The 23,419-nt window shown below is 42.1% G+C and overlaps 1 protein-coding gene across 1 annotated transcript in view; it reads right to left on the bottom strand.

Annotated features, from left to right (window-relative positions):
• Nucleotides 1-17,742: 17,742 nt before the first annotated feature.
• The window catches only part of REEP3 (receptor accessory protein 3), a 58,122-nt gene continuing 52,445 nt past the window's right edge, over nucleotides 17,743-23,419 (bottom strand). Inside the window, exons 6-8 of the mRNA XM_060241115.1 lie at nucleotides 22,537-22,684; nucleotides 20,583-20,734; nucleotides 17,743-19,368 (exon numbers count right to left, since the gene is read on the bottom strand). Of these exons, the coding sequence (XP_060097098.1) occupies nucleotides 19,312-19,368; nucleotides 20,583-20,734; nucleotides 22,537-22,684 (357 nt within the window). The 3' untranslated portion in view covers nucleotides 17,743-19,311. The remainder of the gene's footprint in view (nucleotides 19,369-20,582; nucleotides 20,735-22,536; nucleotides 22,685-23,419) is intronic.

The following is a 23,419-nucleotide window of genomic DNA, read 5'->3' as shown; positions in this document are numbered from 1 at the left end:
TAACTTTCTAGCAAGGCAACGACCGCATGTGGTCTGCCTGCAAGAAACTCATGTGAGAAAACAAGCCCCTTTCGGGTTGCGCTCTAAATGGTTTAATCAGATCTACCATGCACCAGGCTCATCCAAGGCAAGAGGTGTGGCAATCCTATTTTCTAAAGACACTCTTTTTAACTTGCATGATACCAAATCAGACCCCAAAGGGCGATATATTTTTGTGAAAGGTACTTTGAACGGTAAACCTATAACGGTTGTTTCTGTTTACGCACCCAACAGCGGCCAATTGTCCTTTTTGAAGGAGACCTTCTCTGAGCTAATGGATTTCAAGCATGGTGAGCTTATTGTTGGAGGGGATCTTAACTACATCGCAGATCTGAATCTCGATAGAACAGGGGGTAAGAAGCTCAAAACGAGACACACAAAAGAAACAGGCTTAAACAATCTCTTGCAGTCTTTAAATCTAATAGACTCCTGGAGAGCACTACACCAAAAAGTGAGGGATTACACTTACTTCTCACATGTACACAACACATACTCCAGGATTGATTACATCTTAACCTCCCCAGCTCTCTTAGCCTGTATCCATGATGTTGAAATCGGCTCTCGGACTATTTCAGACCACTCATGGGTATCGGCTAATTTCATGTTACAAGAGCTAAATAGCAAAGGACAGACCTGGACTCTGAATAAACTTTTGTTAACGAAAGACAGCATTTGCGATAAAGTAGATAAGCAAATACAAGAATACTTTAAACTTAACGACAACTGTGGAGTTGCACAGAACGTAGTATGGGATGCCTTCAAGGCTGTAACTAGAGGCAACCTCATCTCTTTAGCGGCATTCTGCCACAGAAACAGAAATAAAGATATTTTGGAACTTAGATCCAGAATCACTGAATTGGAAACAAAACATAAAAAATTTGGAGGGAAAAAAACTCTTAAAAAGCTAACTATGGAAAGAAATAAATTAGACTTAATTGAAACCTCAGACGTCCAAAAAAACCTGCTTTATTTGAAACAACGCTACGTTACCAGAACTGCAAAATCCCTGAGATTATTAAAATTTAGACTCCAGCAAAATAAGGCAAACTCTCAAATCCATTCTATTAAATCGCCTCAAGGTAATTTGCACGTCATGCCCCAGGAAATTACTAAAGTTTTCCAAGACTACTACTCCACCCTGTATAGTACAGCTATAGTGGCAGACTTAGACTTCAAAAAGTATTTGAGGGACATGAAATTCGACCAAAAACTGTCAACTAGCGATGCTGAGTTTATGGATAGGCCTATTTCAGAAATAGAAGTTCGTGAAGCGCTCTCCTCAATCAAAAACAATAAGGCGGTTGGTAATGATGGATTTCCTATCGAATTTTACAAAAGATTCAGTTCCAGTTTGCTGCCCCCCTTAACAAAAACATGTAATTTGGCAATGGCAGAAGGTATTATACCTGAAACTTGGAAGGACTCCAAAATGATAGTTATTCACAAGGAAGGGAGGGACAAACAGGATCCTAAATCCTTTCGACCAATTTCGCTCCTAAACCATGATTTTAAAATTTTTTCCACAGTGTTGGCCCGTAGGCTAAATAAAATTATTAATACATATATTCATCCGGATCAGACAGGATTTATTCCTGGCCGGTCCATTGCTGATAACATTAGGAGAACACTCAATCTTATTCATTTCGGTAAATGAACACAAACAACTTCTCTTATTGCCTCGTTAGACGCCGAGAAGGCCTTCGATAGATTGGAAATTAAATATCTGAAAGCGGTGTTGGAGCAAATGGGTTTTGGGGAAAAATTTTTAAACTCAATAGCTGCCATTTATAATCAACCGAAAACACAAGTAAGTATTAACACCCTCAAATCTGAAGTAATCACTTTATCTAGAGGTACGCGACAGGGATGCCCCTTGTCTCCGATCCTATTTGCTCTCTCACTTGAACCTTTAGCTCACCTGATAAGGATGGACCCCAAAATTGAAGGTATAAGAGTTGCTGGAGTAACCCATAAAATTAGTCTGTTTGCAGATGACGCGGTCATATACTTAAGCAACCCAGTAAAATCTTTAACTAAACTAATGCAAACAATAGAAACCTTTGGTAAATTCTCTGGCCTTGCTATCAACATATCTAAATCAGAAATCTTTCCAATTTATGTTCCTGCTGAGGTGCGCCGTGACATTATGCTTACCTTCCCCTTTAGATGGGTCGATAAAGCCTGGCGACATCTGGGGATTCAAATTCCTATAGATCTAGCTAACTTGATCAGTGCAAATTTTGGGCAACTCTTTAAAAAGGTTAAATCAGATTTACAGTCCTGGGCAAAACTTCAACTCAACCTACTGGAGAAAATTGATTTATTAAAAGCTTTTGTGATGCCTAAATTTCTTTTCTTATTTCAAAACATTCCTGTAGATATTCCAAGAGGTGAAATGAAAATGTGGCAAAAAAGCTTTTCCCTGTTTCTGTGGCAGAATAAAAAACCAAGAATAGCATATCATCTTCTTGCTAAACCTAGTGCTAAAGGAGGTCTAGGAGCGCCAATCCTAGAAAAATATCATCTAGCAGCCCAGCTGCGGAACATTCTAATATATACCAAAAAAAGCTGTGATCTGCCTTGGCTGCAAATAGAAGCAGCAAGTATTCTTCCTGCTCATCTCAATGAGTTTGTATGGGTTAGCGAAACGGATAGGAAAAAAACTAACTTAGCTAATCCCTTCCTTCGCTACACACTACAACTCTGGGACAAGTATAGACCTGTAGTGACTCAACCATCAACCCCGATTATGTCTTTCTTGGGGCAACCCTGGTTCCCGCCAGGCATGCCCAAAGAAAACTTCCAAAATTGGAGAAGAGGTAAAATTATGAGAATTACAGACATTAGTGCCAAAGGTAAATTATATACGCGTGCACAGCTTGAAGCTAAATTCAAAATTGAAATCCCCTGGTTTGAGTATCACCAGATACATGATACCCTAAACAAGGTGATCCCTGTGATGCTACCAGTTAACCAGCTGAATGCCTTTGAGAAATTAATACATGATGAAAACACGACAATGAGAGGTGTAATTGCAAAAGTGTACTTTTTATTAAATCAAAAAAATTGGGCACACCCTACATCACAGCAGAATGCATGGGCTAAGGATTGTAGCACACACCTGACTGAGGAACAGTGGCATATAATCTGGACTTCATCTCTATGCAAATCTAGATGTACTAATTTTAAACTGCAACAATACAAAATAATCTCGAGATGGTATCTAACTCCACAAATGCTAAGCCATGCGCAGAAAAACATCAGCTCCCTCTGTTGGAAAGGTTGTGGGACCTCTGGCTCCTTCCTCCATTGTTGGTGGTCGTGTCAAAGAGTGCAGAAATTCTGGAATAGTATAATTACAAAAATTGAAGCAATTGTACAGGAAAACATTCCTCATACCCCTGAGTTTGTTCTTCTTAATTTATGGCCGAAAACAACCTACTCCAAATTGAAATCCGAACTCATCTCACTCTTGCTCTTAGCAGGAAAACTGCTACTTGCAAAACTTTGGAAGAGTACTAAGATACCCTCAATAACTCGCTGGTTTCAGAAGGTGTGGGAACTTATAATACAAGATAAGATTGCCTCTCAACTCGTTGCGGGGGACAACCCCAAATTAGGGGGAAATTTTGTGGAAAGATGGTTTCCTTTTTTAGACTTTGTAAATAAAAACAAATCTAAGAGGTATGCAATGCCAAAAAAGTTCCTGGACTTTGTTTTATACTAATACTTCACTGGCACAAACTGGGCCTGTTGGAAATTGCTTAGACAACTGATCAGAAACAAAACTATGTTTATGAGTATAAGTATTCGGGTATAAATATAGACGCATGCTCACATGCAAATATATGAATATGTATGAACACATATGTGCATATGTACTTCTATCGGGTTATTATCATATCTTTGTTCCTCTTTTACTTATTTATTTATTTATTTATTTATTTACTTTTTCTTTTTCTTTTCTTTTTTCTAAAAGAATTGGCTGTTTCACCTTTGTTGACATATGTATAGAAGCTGTGTTTGAATCAATCACTTGTGTTTGTATAAGGACTGTTATTATCGTTTCTTTCTTATAAAATAAAAAATTTTAAGTTTAAAAAAAAAAAAAACAATTTTATTCCAGTAATATATGGTAACAATCAATTCTTGCATTATTAATTACTTCTTTTTACCTATCCCATATATTACTTTTCTAACCCCTCCTCCCCCCGTTACTTGACCCCCGCCGGTGTTGTATACTTAAAATACTATTTAAAGGTACCCTTAACTAATAAAACAAAAAATTCTATTTTTCTTTTAAGACTTAATCATTATCAAAAAATTGTCCAATGTCCTTTTATTTCCTTTATTTTTCTATATAACTTCTAAACTTCTTCCACTCCAACTTAAAAGTTTCTAGATCATAGTCTTTTAAAATTCTTGTCAATTTGTCCATTTCACTGCATGTTATAACTTTTATAATCCAATCCCATTTCTCTGATATTTCTTCTTGCTTCCACAACTGTGCATACAGTGTCCTAGCAGCTGAGAGCAAGTACCAAATTATAGTTCTATCTTCTTTTGGAAATTTTTCCATATATAATCCCAACAGAAAAGTCTCTGCAACTTTCTTGATTTCATATCCCAAGATCCTAGTTATTTCTTGTTGGATCATCTGCCAATACTTTTTTGCTCTTTCACAAGTCCACCACATATGGTAAAATGAACCTTCATGTTTTTTACACTTCCAACATCTATCTGGCATCTTATTGTTCATCTTTGCCAACTTTTTAGGAGTTATATACCATCTATACATCATTTTAAAATAGTTCTCTTTAATACTATGACATGTTGAAAGCTTTATAGAATTCTTCCAAAGATATTCCCAAGATCTTCTTTGTGGTCTCTGTGCTTCATACCCATGGGGATAGAGCGCCTGCACCGATCCCCGAATTGGTATCTGAAAAGCCCAGGATTTTTCTGTGCTCGGCGCCAATGGGCATGCGCAGGCATCCCAGTACGCATGCTCACCGGCGGCAACGCGGGGATCCCACCAGTTCCTTTCTGACCGCTGCGCGGAGAGGTTTACCTTTCGGTCCCCGGTCGGTGAGATATCGTTTTTTTGCCTTTACTCGTTGTATATAGCCCGTTTGTTGTTTTCTTAGAGTAGATAGTTAAATAGTTAGTTTAAAAAAGAAGTTTGTGTGTGTTTGTTGGACTGCCCTTTGGGGCCTTTTCCCCCGTTTGTTTTCCCCCAAAGTTTTTTTCCCCTCAGAGGACTCTGAGTGGGTTTTTTGGCGATTGGCGTCTATGGAAAGACGTTGGGGGTTTTTCAAACGCTGCCACTCTTGTGGGAAGAAGATTGCCCCCCCAGACGGCCATTCCCTGTGTCTTCTCTGGTTGGGTGAAGCGCACAGCGTGGAGTCCTGCCCACACTGTCTCCGCTTCTCCAAGCAAACGCAGAAGAACCGGGCGGCGCGGCTTTCGGCGGCTTTGACTGAGTTGGCACTCCGCCCTCAGAGATCGGCATCGGGCCCATCGGCATCAACCATGGCAGACACCCCAGCCCCGATGGTCACATCGGCCGATGTGACCCCGATCGTGACCTAAATGCCGATAGAGTGAGGCTCCTCCACAAAACAATCCCATGAGGGATCAGTGGACACGCCCGCCAAGAAGCGGCGGGATGACTCGGGGATCCGAGCATCCACTTCGAAGAAGGCCAAGTCCAAGGAGAAGCGGAAGAGGCCCCGCACTCCATCGCCTTCTCATGACGCTTCAGCACTGATGACCTCTGCTCCACCGAGGAAGATCCTGGCGTCCCCGTGCCACAGCCCATCGGCATCAAGAGGCAGTACTCAACAGCCCCGTCTCTCGTTGTCTGAGCAGGAGATCGACCTCACCCAGCGATCGTCATCCCGGTCGCAGCGGGAGCGGTTCGATCTCGGAAGTGGAGGCTTCGGCACCGATGGAACCGTCTCCCCCGATGGAGCCCAGAAACAGACGGCAGCTAGAGCCCTCCATGGCACCACGCCGTTTCCCACTGCTACCGTCGTGGGAGCAGCGCCAGTGGCCGCCCACCTACCCGTATCCCTACCCTCCTTACCAGTGGTATCCACCGAGGGAGTTTGCGGAGTGGGATCAACAGTCAGAGGCATCCTGCATGTCGAGGCAGTCACACCATTCCCGAAGGCCATCAGTATCGATCCCTCCGGAGAGGCACACCACCCCAGCAGCTGAGACTCATCGGCGACCATCGACGTCGATCCACTCACCGATTCAGGAATCGACGCCGATCCTCTCTGAGCACTCCATACACCGGGAGTCTTCTTCATCGAACTCAGAGAGCGGTACCGATGCCCAGGAAGGTGCTTTGGAGCCTTCGCCAGGTTCCCAGACGGCCGAAGATCTTCCTAGTTCGCCATCGGAGGATCTGAAGTCCTATGGCGACCTGGTGAAGAGGATGGCAACCTCCCTCTCTCTGCCTGTGAAGCAACCACAACCCGTCGTGGATTATAATGTCTTTGACATTATGCAAAGGGACACATCCACAGCAATCGCTTTGCCGGTCACCAAAGTGATTCTGCAGGCAGTGAAGGAGCCCTGGAAGAAACCATCTTCAACTCCAGTGTCATCCAGAAGGCTGGACCATATGTACAGGGTCCAGGAGACGGGGGCTGAGTTCCTTTTCACCCATCCAAAACCGAACTCAGTAGTCGTCTCTTCTTCCTCCAAGGCACGAAAGGTCCACTTATCCCCACCAGACAAGGAGGGAAAGAAGCTGGACAACATGGGGAGAAAGGTTTATTTTGCAGGGGCCCTAGGAGTAAAGGTATCTAATTATGTGGCTTGCATGGCTAGATACCAGTACTCCGTATGGGAACAACTCACCCCTCTCCTTTCTTCCCTGAGCGAGGACAAAAAGGCTACTGCCAGGAAGCTGCAGAAAGAAGGCTTTGCTGTGGCCAAACAGCAATTGGCTGCAGCAAAGCACATGGTGGACGTGTCGGCAAAGGCAATCACGTCTGCTGTGTGCATTCGTTGGCACTCCTGGTTATGATCAACAGCCCTGCAGCAGGACACTAGGGCTTTGTCGAGGACTTGCCCTTTGAAGGGGATAGCCTGTTTAGCACCACCACAGACAGTGCACTGCAGGAAATCGATAAGAGCCTCAAGACCTCCAGGAACCTGGGTGTGCAGGCCACCTCTAGGGCTCCTAAGGCGAAGCAGTGGCACAAACCGTGGGCCAAAATGCCTTACCAAAAGTTTTTGCCCGAACAGCAATGGCGACCTCGCTCCACCCAGCCTGACAGACCATCATACTCGGGCAACAACAGAAACCGCTATGGTTCTCAGGCCACTGGCAAGTCTAAGGGTGCCCGCCCTCAAAAGCAGGGCCTTTGACTTTCTTGTGGCACGCATCATCGCCCCCACTTCAGCATCTATCCGCCTCCGCCTTTTCCTACCTGCCTGGGAGTTGATCTCTACAGACAGGTGGGCTCTGTCCATCATAGAAGAGGGCTACAAAATAGAGTTTGTGCAGGTTCCGAACCAATCCGTGGTGATTACCACTCCCCCTTCCCCACCTCTGCTGGCGGAGGTGAACAACCTCCTACAGAAACAAGCCATAGAGAGAGTTCCGGCGGAGGCCAGGACGGGAAGTTTTTACTCTCGTTACTTTCTGGTCCCCAAGTGGGACGGGGGCTTAAGACCAATTGTGGATCTTCGGAATCTGAACAAATTCATTCTGTACCAGAAGTTCAGAATGGCCACGCTGCAAACAATCCTGCCCCTCATCAACCAAGGGGACTGGATGGCAACCCTGGACCTCAAGGATGCCTACTTCCATGTCAGCATCCATCCGGCGTTCAGGCGTTTCCTCAGGTTTGCAGTGGGTTCCCAGCACTTCCAGTTCAAAGCCCTTCCGTTCGGCCTGTCCACTGCACCTCGGGTGTTTACGAAGATGATGAGCGTTGTGGCTGCCCATCTCCGTCTCCAGGGAGTTGTCGTTTTTCCATACATCGACGACTGGCTCCTTGTGGCGAAGTCGAGGGAAAGTTTGTCAACGCACATTGCCATCACTCTATGTCTTCTCGAAACTTTGGGGTTGCAGGTCAATTTGGAGAAATCCCATCTTACTCCGTCAAGGACAGTGCAGTTCATAGGGGCTTTGCTGGATACGGACCAGCATCATGCATACCTGCCTTCACAGAGGGCAAAGGACATTGTCGGTCTGGTACAACTGCTTCAGAGGTGAAAGTGGGGCACAGCAGCTTCAGCGGATGCTGGGGCTGATGGCGGCGACGACAAGTGTGCTACTTTTCGCGAAACTGAGAATGAGAGGCCTACAGTTGTGGTTTCTTCACCAGTTTCGTCCACTCAGAGACTCACCTCAAAAGAGGTTCACCATCCCATCAGGGACTCTTCAGACGCTACAGTGGTGGGAGTCAGAGAACAACATCTGCCAGGGAGCTCCCTTCCATCTGCCAACTCCCACTGTGACTATCACCACAGATGCTTCCTTGTGGGGTTGGGGGGCCCACATGGAAGGCCTGTGGGGGGGGGGGCAGTGGCTGCCAAAACTGACTCAGTTCCACATAAACTACCTGGAACTGCTGGCGGTTCACTTTGCCCTACGCTCTTTTCGTCCTCTAGTGGCAGGGAAGACTGTAGCACTGCTTACGGACAATACCACTGCCCTGTGCTATATCAACAGGTAGGGGGGACAGTGTCTCGTCGGCTCTGCGCATTGGCGATGGATCTCTGGTTGGAGTGTCTCCAGTACGACATCTTCATGAAAGTGGCACATCTTCCGGAGGTCCTCAACATTCAGGCAGACTCCCTCAGCAGAGGTGGGGCTTCCCCACACGAGTGGGAACTGCAGTGGCATTTTCTGAAGCCTGTATTCCAGCTTTGGGGGTACCTGCAGCTGGATGTCTTTGCCACGGCCGAGAACAAGAAATGCCCCAGGTTCTGTTCCAGAGGGGGAACGGATTCAGCATCTCTGGGAGACGGGCTCCTGCTTCCTTGGGAAGGCCGGTTCCTCTACATGTTCCCGCCTCTGCCGTTGTTGACGAAAGTGGTCAACAAAATAGCAAGGGAAAGACCACGCTGCATCCTGGTGACTCCCTGGTGGCCTCGCCAGAACTGGTTCTCGATCCTGCTCCAACTCTCGAGGGGGGTCTTCTACCAGTTCCCGGCAGAACCGGACCTTCTGTCAGCTCAGGGCGGGCATGAATTCCATCACAACATGCCCCATCTGAAGCTGACAGCGTGGTTCATCGACCAGTAGGGTTCTCTGACAGGGTCCAGCAAGTTCTTATGAACAGCGGAAAACCATCCACCCGCGCTTCCTATGACAGGAAGTGGCGGAAATTTACTAAGTTTTTAGTTGACCCTTTGGTCTCACCTAGCAAGGTGGGATTGGCGAAAATTTTTTATTTTTTGCTGTCACTAGTGGATGCGGGCCTGGTTTTCTCCTCCATTAAAGTTTATTTGGCGGCAGTATCTGCCTTCCATGATCCGGTGGAGGGGTACTCTGTTTTCGCACACTCTCAGTCCAAAAGATTTTTGAAGGGGTTGTTTAGGCTGCACCCACCGTCATAATCGCCCCCTCAGTTGTGGGACTTGACTTTAGTGCTGGACAAACTAACTCGGCGCCCCTTTGAGCCGATGGCCACGTGCTCTTTGCAGCTCTTGTCATGGAAGACTGCATTTTTGGTTGCCATCACATCAGCACGTCGTGTTGGGGAGCTCACAGCGATGCGGTGTGATTACCCTTATCTTGTTTTTAGAGAGGCTGGGGTTTCCCTGGCTCCAGACATTAGTTTTCTTCTGAAGGTGGTCTCTCAGTTCCACCTCAATTTAGAAGTCTGGTTGCCCACTTTTTACCCTAGCCCTTCCTCGGACGAGGAACGTAGGTTGCATGCTCTGGACGTTAAGCGTGCTTTACTGTTTTATTTGAAACGTTCAAAGGTTTTTCATAAGGACAAGCAGCTTTTTGTTTCGTATGCTGCTCCCAAGATAGGTTCCAGGATTTCGTCTCAGAGGCTCTCCAAATGTCTCACTGAGACGATTAAACTCTGTTATTTGTTGGCGAAGACACCGTTACCTGGACCTGTTCGTGGACACTCCACAAGAGCGATGGCCATGTCGGTGGCGTTCCTGAGAGGCGTGTCCCTTTCTGATGTCTGCAAGGCTGCCACCTGGTCTTCTCTGCATGCCTTCATGAAGCACTACGCGCTGGATGTGCATGCTCAGCAGAGGACTCAGTTGGGAATGGCGGTGTTGCAAGCTGTTTCTTCTGGTTGACCGTCTTCCTGCCTCCAGGTATGTCTTGCTTGCTAATCTCCCATGGGTGTGAAGCACAGAGACCACGAAGAAGATAGGCAGGTTGCTTACCTGTAACTGTAGATCTTCAAGTGGTCATCTGTGCATTCACACTACCCACCCTCCTTCCCCACTGCTGACGGTCTCCCTCCAGCAGGGGCTTCCAGCGGTCAGGAAGGAACTGGCGGGTTCCCCGCGCTGGCGCCAGTGAGCATGCGTACTGGGACGCCTGCGCATGCCCATTGGCGCCAAGCGCGGAAAAATCCCGGGCTTTTCAGATACCGATTTGGGGATCGGCGCAGGCAGTCTATCCCCATGGGTGTGAATGCACAGATGACCACTCAAAGATCCACAGTTACAGGTAAGCAACCTGTCTTTTCCATCTGTATTTCTTTATTTACATTTATTGCCCACTTAATCACTTGAGATTTCACTACTTCATCTTCTGTAGACCATTTCAAAAGCAGTTTATATAGTTTTGAAATTAACTTTTCATTATTTCCAAGCAGTGTTACGGGAAAACCCTATTTATACGTTACCAATTTCAGCCGGATCAATAATGGAGGCAGCGGAGACGAGGAATCAGGAAAAACAGCTTCTTTATTTAACGTGCACGGGCCCTTGTACACGGGCGTCAGAGAGAGAGTCTGGACTCTGAACTCTGAGCAATGACTGTAGTTACCTGCCGTCCTTTATAGGGTGCCTCCACCCACTCACTATCTTAAATCAGCTCAGCTTCCCAGGTCCCTGGGACACTGACAAAAACATGCATCGACCACAATTTATGTGATGTATCAGTCCGTTAGTTCCTCTCCCTGGGTTTATTTACCTTATATGGGCCTTCTCTCCCTGCCAGCTGTCCCTTGTTTCCTTATTGAGAATATTACCAACACATTCCTTATTGCTAAATTGCTATTATCTTGCATATATCTTCTACCTGCAGAAAGAGGAAGTTCTTCTTAAGCTCGCTGCTGGGGCTCCAGCTGTCCTGTGGTTTTTCTCAAAAGGTCACTAACCTTTCGTCACCTCTCTGGTTTCCTGACGCCTCAGCAAGTTGATTTCTCCTTTCCTTAAATTGCCACTAAAAACTATTTTCTAAAAGCACTGTTATTTCCCTTCATTCCAGCACTGCTAAGCCATACATATTGATTAGATATTGATATAATTCTTGTTCTTATTGATCCACTGCTATAGCAGAACTATTTCCATTTCTGTTTGTTCTTTTCTTATTCCTTCAGTTTTAATGTCTTTTTCCACCAAACACTTTATTTGTTGCATTTGAAACCAGTCATATTTATTGTTCAACTCTTTCAGTTTTCAGCTCTATTTTACCGCCTTGTATTTTTAATAGCTGATTATATGACAACCACTTTTCTTCACCCACTTCAGCCATTATTTTTATCACTTCTGCTGGCACTATCCATAACAGTTTTCTCTCATCACCATATTTCTTATATTTCATCCACGTATTCAACAAATTATTTCTTATATAATTGTGAGAGAAAAAAACATCCATCTTTTTTTCCCATAGTACATATAAGCTTGCCAGCCGAATGTATTTCCATGACCTTCCAACGAATTTATTTCCATGACCTTCCAAAAGTTTTCTATTTAGTAGCATCACCCATTCTTTTATCCACACTAAGACTGCTTCATGATATAGTTTTAAATCTGGTCATTGGAATCCTCCTCTCTCTTTTGCATCTGTTAAAATTTTCATTTTGATCCTTGGTTTCTTCCCAGCCCACACAAATTCTGAGATCTTTCTCTGCCATCTGTTAAACTGTTTGCTAACTTTCACAATCAGAATAGTTTGAAATAAATACATTATTCTTGGTAAAATGTTCATTTTAATTGCAGCTATTCTTCCCAGTAATGACAAATTAAGTTTATTCAATTTTATCATGTCTTCATCCATTTTACGCCATAGCTTCTCATAATTATTTTTAAACAAATCAGTATTCTTCATTGTTATCTCCACACCCAAATATTTTACCTTCGAGGTAACTTCACAACTCCTTTTGTTTACTTACTTGCATATTCTTACATAAAATTTTTGATTTTTCTTTATTTATATAAAGTCCCGCCAATTCTCCATATTCTTGTATTTTAGCTAACAGCAAGGGTGTTACTTGAGTTGGATTTTCATTTATAAACATTATATCATCTGCAAATGGTCTATATAAGTAAATCCTTTTATTTTTAATCCTTCTATTTCTTTGTCTTCTTGAACTTGCATCAGCAAAATTTCAAGTGTCATTATAAACAGACACCCTTGTCTTGTACCTTTACTAATTATCATATCTTCTGTAAGGTCTGCATTTATACATAGGCTTGTCCCGAACACCTTAAAATTATTATTTTAATTTTGACCTTGCAATGGCCGCCAATGTTTTTCTATGGTATTATAGTCCTAGAGTAGGCTTTTCATCTAATACTTCCTGCTTTACCTGCCACCAAATCCCGTTTTCGCTGGTAGAGAGATCTCACAATACTTGACGTACTTCCTGTGTTGACTGTGTATGCTGCAGGTCTGTGACAATGGTGTTCTTTTTTCAAAACTGCAAGTATACCAAACAATAAATTCCTTCTCACTTTTTAGCACTGTCCTTTAAATTTAAAAAATTCAAATTTCACCTCTTCATCCCTTCTTCTTCCAAGCTTTCTAGATTTCCATTTCCCACCTTTTGAATTTATTCTGTTTAACTTTAAATAGTCCCGGAATGAAAGATAGTAATCTGTACCTATTCTGCAAATTATCCAGATCCACACCGGTCTTGTGTAGCTTTAGATGTTTCATAATGTCCAAGAAGGTTAGGATTCTGTCGAGCTTATGTCAAATAAATGACTCTGTAAACTTCTGCAGATGATGAAAATGCAACTCTTCTCCGGAGACCCCTCAAAGCCTCAAAGGAGCCCCCCCCCCCCCGGGACTCCCTTTCAGCCAAGGAAAATCTCCTCAAAGTTTTCTGTGCATATGTTGGACTAATCTCTGACTGAGAAAAGTAGGCAGTAGGCATTAATTTGCCTTCCACTACCCCGAACAGAAGTTCCAGCCTGCTCCCTTTATGAGAAGCAGCTCAGCTCGGCATTTTCCTTCCCCGGAAGTCCCTAAAGGCACTGCTTTAAAGTTACAGTCTGATCTGGCAGATAATGAACACAGGAACTATTTTGCATGAAGTCAGAGCATTGATCCATCAAGGCTGATATGGCCTTACTCTGCCAAAGACTACACCAAGGTCTTTGGCGGAACTGTTGGATGCAAGTATATTAATTTGTCAGAGAGGGGAATCCCTTTCCAATGGGCGCCTGCAGATGCTGGAGTCAGAAGAGACTTAAGAGGTAGTTGCTAGTTATCACTCTGCCAATCAGCAGCATAAAATGAGGGTTGTTCACATTCTCTTGTACAAACCAGAACCATCAGTTCAAGTGTACAAGAATGACCAGCTAGACCTGGCATTGCTCCTGGCATAACTAGAGCCATCCCCAAAATCAACAATGCAATTCCCTGTTTCGGAGGGAAAGAGGAATATTACTAAGTAGATGGAACCCACCTTCACTTTTTATTTCTCTCTCTCATTTATTCTGTCCAACTATGCTGGATTCCACTCCTGGAGGTTGCTAAGGTTCCAAAGGCTCCTGCGGTTGTTCTCTGTGTAGCTTTTCCCAGAACAACAAACAAGTATAGACACATCTCCCAAGTTTTTCAAAAATACTAAATGAGGGCCTGTGTGTCCATCTTTCCAGGATAGCCTCCCTGTAGGAGTCTCCACAGCTCCTCTTCTCCATCACCCTCCTTATATGTGCCATCAGTAGTTTAATTTAGCACTGTTAGATGACTAAAATATGCAGGAGTCACTGTATAGGATTGCACTTGGGAGAGTAATGCCATTTAGATTTCAACAAAAAATAATGAATACCTAGTTTGCTGCACCCAGGTTTCATATATTGTTTCATCAATAAACACGATTTCCGGTACAGTAACCTAAAACGCACATGCAATTTATATTGTTCATTTCAAAATTATTTAGTTGGTTTAACAAACGCCTTTAAGGAGTTCTGCCCTTGCCCATGGACAGACAGACACATACTGTCCAAAAGTTTCTTTGATGAACTACAAGAAAATAGAATCTAAAATTTACATGTATAATTTTACAGAATTAGAAGTGTTGCATAGAAAGAACTCAGAAGGATGGGGAGCGCGGCCACAACTAGCTTTCAGCAAGCAAGTCTACCATTTGAAGATTGAATACCTCCATAAACAGAACTCTAAACACAGCTATGACATGCTGATACCACCTGAACTGGTCTCTCCAGGATCCAAAGGGGTGAACCCACAGCTCTTCCCTCATGTGACAAGTTTTTCATGCCAAGAATCATAGAGTTGAAAGGGACCTCTAGGATCATCTAGTCTAACCCCCTGAACAATGCAGAAATCTCACAAATACCTCTCTCCCCCCCAACCCACCCGCAGTGTGAAATGCCCAGCTCTATTCTTCCACCAACCCCCATCTGGGTTTATACAAGTTAGCAAACTCTTTAAAGCCCAATACAGCTTGGAACCAATATACCTTAAAGGCTACCTACTCCCATTTGAACCTACCTAATTCAATGCGGTCATCCACATGGCCTCTTCCTTGGGTGTCGTTCCATCTGAGACTGCATAGATGGTAATTTGAAATGGGCTTTCTCAAGTCATGGCACCAAAATTATGGAATTCCCTCCCCAGGGAGATTGGTCTGTTCCCTTTGATCACTGTCTTTCATCAACAGATGAAGGCTTCTCTATTGTTGGTGTTCCCTCACCGGCCCTCCTTTCTGTTGTTGTATTTTAACTGGTTTTATAGCACATCTTAAAAAGCTGTTCTGATTATTCACCACCTCGAGGACCCTAAATGGTGGAAAGGCAGCGTAAAAGTGTTCTAAACAAATAAAATAGATCTACTGTACCACATAACTTCAATTAATATTCCTTCCTTGTGTGTTGTTAGGTAACTTCCATGCCCCAAAATGACAGCCAGTGCAATGTAATGGACAGGGTGCTAGATGGAAAAAACAAGCTCTAAAACAAAGCTTGTTCATGACGCTCACTGGGTCAACCACCAACTCCAAGCTTGACCCTACCTTATAAAAGCGCTATGAGGGTAATTGCTATATACCTCCCTTGGGGTCTTTAGAAGGAGGATTGGGTACAAATCTGAAGTAGTAAAACACAATCCAGCCATACCAAAAGTTGATTCAGAAGAATTCTCACTGAACTCTTGTGACTTTTAAATTAGAAGATGACGACATTGGATTTATATTCTGCCCTCCAATCAGAGTGGCTCACAATGTCCTTTATCCTCCCCCACAACAGACACCCTGTGAGGTGGATGGGACTGAGAGGACTCTCACAGCAGCTGTCCTTTCAAGGACAACCTCTGCCAGAGCTATGGCTGACCCAAGGCCATTCCAGCAGGTGCAAGTGAAGGAGTGGGGAATCAAACCCAGTTCTCCCAGGTAAAAGTCCGCACACTTAACCACTACACCAAATTGGCTCTCTATATTACTGCCTGGGAAGCATATACTGTGAGACTTGCCCCTCTTCCATCTCCTACACAAAGTATATTGCCCAACAATAAAGCTATGAAAGGAATTAGAACAAATGCCATTGGCTATTTATGCAGTCAGTACATTTTGAAGAAGGCATATAGCAAACCACTTCAGCTGTTCCATAAAACACACCACAGATTTTTAAAAAGCCCTTTGTAGATCTCAATTTACAAGATTTCAATGTTTTTGTGCTTTTTCTTCTCTAATACAATACAACCAGCAATTTGCAATTGCCACTTGAGACCACTCTATCAGGTTCACTTGCTTCAATGTGCCCAATCTTCCTCTCAAAGTTTTAAAACTGAAATTGAATTAGACGAGACTTGAGTGTACTCACTTTATTGTGCATTGTTTTTTTAAAAATGTCGCAAGAGCCATTGCACCTTCAAAAATAGCATTTACAAAGGTAAAGAAATATTAGTACAAAATGGAAGAAAGACTCCCCAGTACTACAAATATGTAAACAAGTTGCCAGTTATTACAAATAGGAAAAGTTAAAAGCTTACAGTGTTTCAAAGTTATCATTTTAGTCTGAAGGCTGATATTGAAATTCTAAGAATTGATAAATGGAAGCAGTTTTTGAAAGTAGTTTTAAGTTCCTTTAGAACATGTGTCTTATCCACAATAATTGATAGAGGCCCTATACCTTGTTTAAAAATAAGGTATTTTGATATAGCACAGGCATTATATGCAACTTCCAGCATCTGCCTTGCCATTCTTAGAACTCAAGATACTTAAGGATGGGGACTGGGTCTTAATTCAGTGAAGGACATTCTCACTGAGCGTACTACTTTCAGCCTCTATCAATCTGATGTGAAGTGCCCCCAGTATTCCAAAGCAGGTACCTGCCCTAGGAAGTTCTAGCCAATCAGCACCTCCCCGTGGAGTATACTGACATACTCTTTAATCACTGCACATTACATTTTTAGCATGTATAATAAAGGCACACAGTAGAAACATAATGTGGCCTTTAAAACTTGCCAACTTAATGGCTGAATTTCTTAGCCAAAAGACTTGGATAAATTCAGAAACAATGAGCCTACTGATGGACATTAAGCCAGGGAATCTCGCCACTCATTATTTAAGAGGTTCTCAGACTGCAATTGTCATATTGCTGAAATGTAGCAGAGACTGCATGCATATATCCATGACTGTCCCTTGTTCAATCCTTCTGAAGTTATCCAGTTCAAGTCAATTGTAGGACAACAGAAGAGTATTTGTATGACCTAGAGTAGAGTTTCAACGTGTCAAGGGACAGGGATCCTAAAACCACATGTGGTAGTATAATAGCGACTGAAAACAAAGCCGAAGTTTTAGAGCAACATCCTGACAATATGCAGGATATGCAATATGTTTTCACTCCTCCAATGTATTATCAAGTTGTGGATTTACAGAATAGGAAGACTTGAATGTTTCAGAGTTTGAGAGAGTGTGTGCAAGTGCACACACTCCACAAAGGCTACATAGGTCTGATTTGTATGCCACATATTCTATGTGCAGTGCAATCAAACTATAAACTACCTAACAATGCAGAAGGAGGCACTGCCTTCTCTGTACTACCAATCCCACCAACGAAGCATGTAGCAGAAGAGAAAGCAATCGTTCAGTCCCTCATATTCAACGGATTACCAGTACTGAAAGTGAACAGTTAAATCCTTCCTTAGTCGAAGAGATTTAAATACTTTCTAGCAACACACTCCTACATGGTATGGAATCAGAATAATTTATATATATATATATATCTGCAGCAGAAGTTATGTTTCTTTGGAATCACTTCAGGTTAAAGCCTAGTACCAAGCGATACAAAAAACAGCAGCTTTTTTTTTTTTTAAAGTGTTCCATTTTAAAATGTTCCAGCGCCCACAGCTATGTGGTTTTAAAATGCAAGTCTCATTACATGATTTCTAAATGCCATCAAAAGATGCAGGGCATGCCAATGATTCTTACATCCAGAGGTGGCAATACTAAAGCTCCTAGTTATACCAACAAAATGGGAGATGCTCCCCTGACCAGAAAACACAGGTAACTCTTAAGGAATCTAGCAGGTTAAGCAGTAGCATTCTTGTGAGCTAATATTTAATCAGGATTTTAAAATATACCAAGTGCCACCTTGAAATCACACCAAAAGGACATCACAGAAATGCATCATGTTAACATACACGCTTCAGAGTACGCTGGATTTACATGGATACATACATCTATCTAGCTACTCTGTACTCCTAACATGGCTTCCTTTCCGGAGTGCTGCTCCCAACAGAAAGCCTTTAGCAAAGATATACAAACAAAAATACACAAAAGTTTTAAAAACCAACAATAAAAATCCAGGAACTCTAAACCACAGGGAAAATAAACAACTCTATGACATGAATATTCTCTTATTTGTTGTAACTGACGTGTCTAGTGATCCAAATGTTGTCTGACTTTAAGTATTTAATAGACAGGTTTGAAAGTTTTTGGTGAATTCCTGTACAGATAATGCTACAGTGAAATAAGACTTGAAGCAAAACAAAAAGGCACCTGAGCCAGTTTGCATCCTTTCACACACATTATTATTCTCATAGGATGACATCAGCCATAATTGTATGATGAACCCTGCCCTGAACCGGAACTATCTTGCTTCCCACATCACAGGACAATAAGGGAAATTCCAACACAGGTGATGCAGTGCAGGGGCTTAGCTGTTTTTAAAAAATAAGAAATTGGTAGAAACCCTTTTAAGACATACCTTGGGTTTTGATCACAGAGTTTAAAAAGCAGATGAAGATCAGCTGCAAAAAGATCCCTTCCTCTCATTTCTTTCTCTAAAATTAGATACTAAACTTTCTGGGAACCCAGAATTAAAATTCATTCAAGTATAAATTTCCTGTGTACATTAAAGGAAATGCTGGAGCTGTGCAATTTGAATTAAGCAATAGACACTTACCAACCACTTAAATGCTCACCGAATGTGGTACGACCAACAACAGCCACAACTAAGAACCTCTTTGAGTCAGTCATGAAATAATTTCATTGTTTACACAATACAAAAGTCTAAAATATTCGTATTTAGCTGTCAGTTTTAAGAAAATTAGAAACGGAAGTTATCTTGCTCATCTCTGTAAAGCGACAAATCCCTATCATTGTATCTGGTACATGAAGTTCCTGAACACAATGGCCAGTTATTGAGACAGGCATGGAGAGCTCCGCTCATGCAAGATCTTCCTTCTTCTCTTTAATGAGCCTGGTAAAGCTTTGCACTAGCAAAGGGGAATCCAAACAGATGTGAATGTTTCCTCTTCAGAGAATGGGAAAGCCCTGCACTCAGGACCAGGTACCCATTGCAGAAGCAACAAACGCAGCGGTTTGATTGGAGCTGAATTGTCAAGGTAGTTTAGAAGTACACTTGTGGTCTTCTCTTCACTTTATATTTTAATGAGCCATACCGCACCTGAAAAGGAAAAGAGAGAGGAAGATCCGTGAAACATTTTGCAAACACCAAAACTATCCCCTAATCCAAAAACCATGCATTTCACGTCAGGCTTGGATATAAATAGATGTAACACAGTACAGACAAAATGCAAAGGAAAATCAAAATATTACAGAGGAACAAAATTTTGATAGATTTGAGTTATGTTGATTATCAATGGGGTTTCTACTTTATTGCGCATCTTTGGATTGCAGGGCTGTTTTACTTGAATTACTGGATTAACTTTCTTAACCTTTTACCTGTATTTTGTACCTAGCATTTCATTTTATTGAGAACCATTTGGAGAGTGTGTGCGCTAGCAAGCAAAAGGAGGGCACCTGAAACAGAGCATAGTTTAAGACTTGCTGTTCAGCTGAATCCCACATGGTTGTTTCATCCCAGATGGCCATTACCAATAGATATTTTTAAAAATAAGCAAATGTTATTGTATAAGCTTCCACATTTTATTCCCTTTATTATTAATTCATGCAAGTCACAATTTTAGACATTTTGTTTACTTTAGCTAATACATCACATTGACGACAGTTCACAGATTCTAGAGCTTTGAGGTGTTCCGGCATTGAGGAGGACTATGTTCTGGTTGTGGAAGGTTTTTTTACAAAGGAGGGTTGTGTAATCTCTCACCATATTCATAAAGAGTTCCCAAGTTTACTTTAAACCCCAAGTCCAAAAGGCATTCTGAGGTTTTTAAAAAGGAAATGAGTGTACTTGTGGTATTCCCACATCCATTCCCAACCAAACTTCTCTTTAAGCAGTTCCTATGTCAAGTCTTCAAATGGCTTTTTGCACCTGGGGATATTCTGCAGTAGCATGAAAAAAACATTTCCTGGAGGGGTAGCGCCTGGGTGTTTCTCAGAACAAACCAGGGTGTATGCACATTCCCTGTGCATCACAGCCATACCATAGGTAGACAGATACACAACACAAGGAAATCAGCAATATATATAAAGAATACGCTAGCTCTAAAAGGTTTTCCCTTCCAATCAATCTGTTTTATCAAAGCCATCTGATGATGTGGAGATAACAAAGGACTGTAGCAACAATTCATCCCTTAAAACTGTAGCACCACTTTTGGGTACTACCAATTAATTTTTTCTATAACCAAAATTTAACTGCATTATTAGAATATTCTGGCTTGTACACAATGATCTTATATTTCAGTAGATTATACTTGCCTCTTTGCGGCCTTTGATAGTTTTTACTGATTTCATACTTTGTGTTCGCTTAAGACCTCTCTGAGCAAACATTTCATCTTCGGAATATGTCCCTTCTCTTTCCTCATCCGTTTTATCATCTTCCGAATCCTTTTTTACTGGAATACCAAAACCTAACCAAAAAATAATGTCTGAACACTATTACTGAAATTTACACCATTTGTCATTATTATTTAACAAAAGGCAGAACATCCAAGTTATTTCATTACCAAATGCAAGACTGGTTTTTCAACATATATGTAAGGAAGGGATCCAAAGAACCATGGACATGATAAAAAGATTTCTTTTTGATAACAGAGGAGTCTTCTACAATAGTGCAATGAGTTTTCCATCAGTGCTTTGTTACTGAAGCAAGCTCCTTGCAACAGAGAAAGGCTCCACTCCTCACAGAACAGAATTTTTGGATCCAAGGCGACAATCCTTTGGCCCTTTTTGGTTCAAGAGCAGACCCACTCCCAAAATTGCCAAATTGCTTTTAAAACAGGAGAGCCTTTCCAAAAGCAATTTGTGATATGGTACAGTGATGGTGTCAGGTGTTCAAAGAAGAAAATACACAATGCCACTGGAGACACCTAAACTCCTTGAGCATTCCTGAAGTAGCTCTTTGAATCGTGAACACAGCACTGAAGAGCATTTAAAACACACTTCCTAGTTTTCCCTTAGCTGATCTAAAAGGTGGCTAAGATTTGAGTGAAAACCTACTAGTTATTATCCTGCCACATACAAAGAAGCAGAAGATGTCAAAAGGCCATTGTTTGGTATATTGAATGGTTCACAGTATTTTACAACCGGACCAGTTCCAACCAGTCCCATTAGTCTGCAGGGTATTCTACACAGAATGTGGACAAAAATCTAAGAACACACACCACTCTGTGTTACTTTCATGCATCTTAAAGAGATAGTACATGGATGCTACTTTTGAATTTCTTAGGATCAGCATCTTTCTGAACACTGAAAGATCCTTTTTGCTTGCAGTGTAATACCACTTCCACCTATTGGTTCAAAAATATCTAACCCAAAATGTGGCAATTTAAGTTTGTGAAAAAAGGAAGAGGAAATACTTTGGAGTGATCCTCAAGAGTCAAATAGCACTTTAAAGATCAGTGGATGCAAGCTTTCTTGAGTCAGGTAATGAATCACAAAAGCTCACACCACCATCTAGTCACTAGTTTTTAGAATACAGAACAGCAGATTACCCTAGAGAAGCAAGTCTGCAGCAGCAAAATAAAACGTGCATCCAACAGCATCTTGAAGGCTAACAATATTTATTTATTCCAGCAAATTTACAGTCTAGCTGAATCTATTAAATTCCACCATAAGCTTCTGTGAGTCAGAACTCACTTCATCAAATGCACTGAAATATACATGTTGTCAATGCATTTATGTTTCATAACAGATTTTTTTTTTGGGGGGGGGGGGAGAATATTACAGTTCATCACAGGCAGGAAGTCTCTGTGCCTGAGGTTATTTAACATGAATCCTGCCAGTGCTGGATGAGCTGAGTCACAGCAGAAGGAAACAGCAATGCCTATCAACTCAACAAAGAAATCACATAAGGACTGAATCTGCATATCATTTCACAAAAGGTCCACGCTGAGACATGCTGCAGACAATGCTGACTATGAAAACCAAACTGTATCCTACCAACTGTGAAGACATATTAAGTCAGTAGAACTAGCCTAAAAAGGAAGGAAAGATAGCATCACTACGGCCTGGACACAAACAACTGTTTCATGGTATTCATGTATTCCAAATAAAGAGGAAGATGCATTACTTAAATAATGCCAAACCTCTGGCCATCTGTACCAAGCATATAGCACACGGTTTCCTGTGACTAGATAAGACGCTTCTTGACATCTACAGGAATGTCATGAAGCAAAAACAGAGAACCGAAGTTTTTTAGTAAAATACCAACCTAAAGATTCATTAGTGGCGCTTTTCCCTCTCTTTCTGGTCTCCGGTAAGGTTTGATAGTGTCTTTGTCCCACTGGTTCATCACCTTGAATAGCTGTTAAGTCATGCATACTGAAACTTCGCAATCTCTCAGTTATTGCTCCTTGACTCTGGAACAGTAAAAGAGGAAGAAAAAGTGTTGCAAGGGGGAGGTGGATACCCGTTTCTACAAACTGACTGTGGTAGTTGAATACACCGTTGTTCTGTGACATAGACTCTGCATGCTGTGTTTTATGTTTGACACCAACAAAACATTTGTGTTCTTTTGGGTAACACTTTGCTCAGCCCTAACATTTCCCATTTTATAAAGGAATCGTTTAAGTTAGTAAAGTAATTTATAAAGCCATTCTTTCTCACTTTAAAAGCTTTAATTCAGCTCAAGTCTGGCATTCAAGTTATGCTTAAACACAAACCATCTACTGCCCAATAGCAACTTTCTAATTTTGTAGCACCAAGTTCATGTTATATACAGCAGATTTCACTGTTTACTTTTAACTGTGGAAAAGCATATACCCCTAAATATTTCAGTATTCTCCCTTGCATTAAGGGATCCTTCAGACATGAGAATACTGAACACTCCATAACTGGTACCTACTAACAACCACAATTAGTTGACAGCAGCTTGAAGACAGTATAGATCAATGAGAGATGACTTGTATAAATGCATAATTCTTATTTAGCAACAATCAGTATCTTTTTTTGTAAATGCAAAAATTATTTACACCCCAGCCCCCAGCACATTTTGTAGAGAACTGTAACAACAGAGTATGTAATGTTCAAGTTGGACCCCAAGTTGGAAGTAAAATGTTATTACTTAGCAATTTAAAATCCTCCCACATTGAAAA

Source organism: Heteronotia binoei, chromosome 6 (genome assembly GCF_032191835.1).
Source record: "Heteronotia binoei isolate CCM8104 ecotype False Entrance Well chromosome 6, APGP_CSIRO_Hbin_v1, whole genome shotgun sequence".
Classification (NCBI taxonomy): domain Eukaryota; kingdom Metazoa; phylum Chordata; class Lepidosauria; order Squamata; family Gekkonidae; genus Heteronotia; species Heteronotia binoei.
Note: the sequence above shows the minus strand (reverse complement) of the source record. Positions and strands in the feature narration are given on the sequence as shown.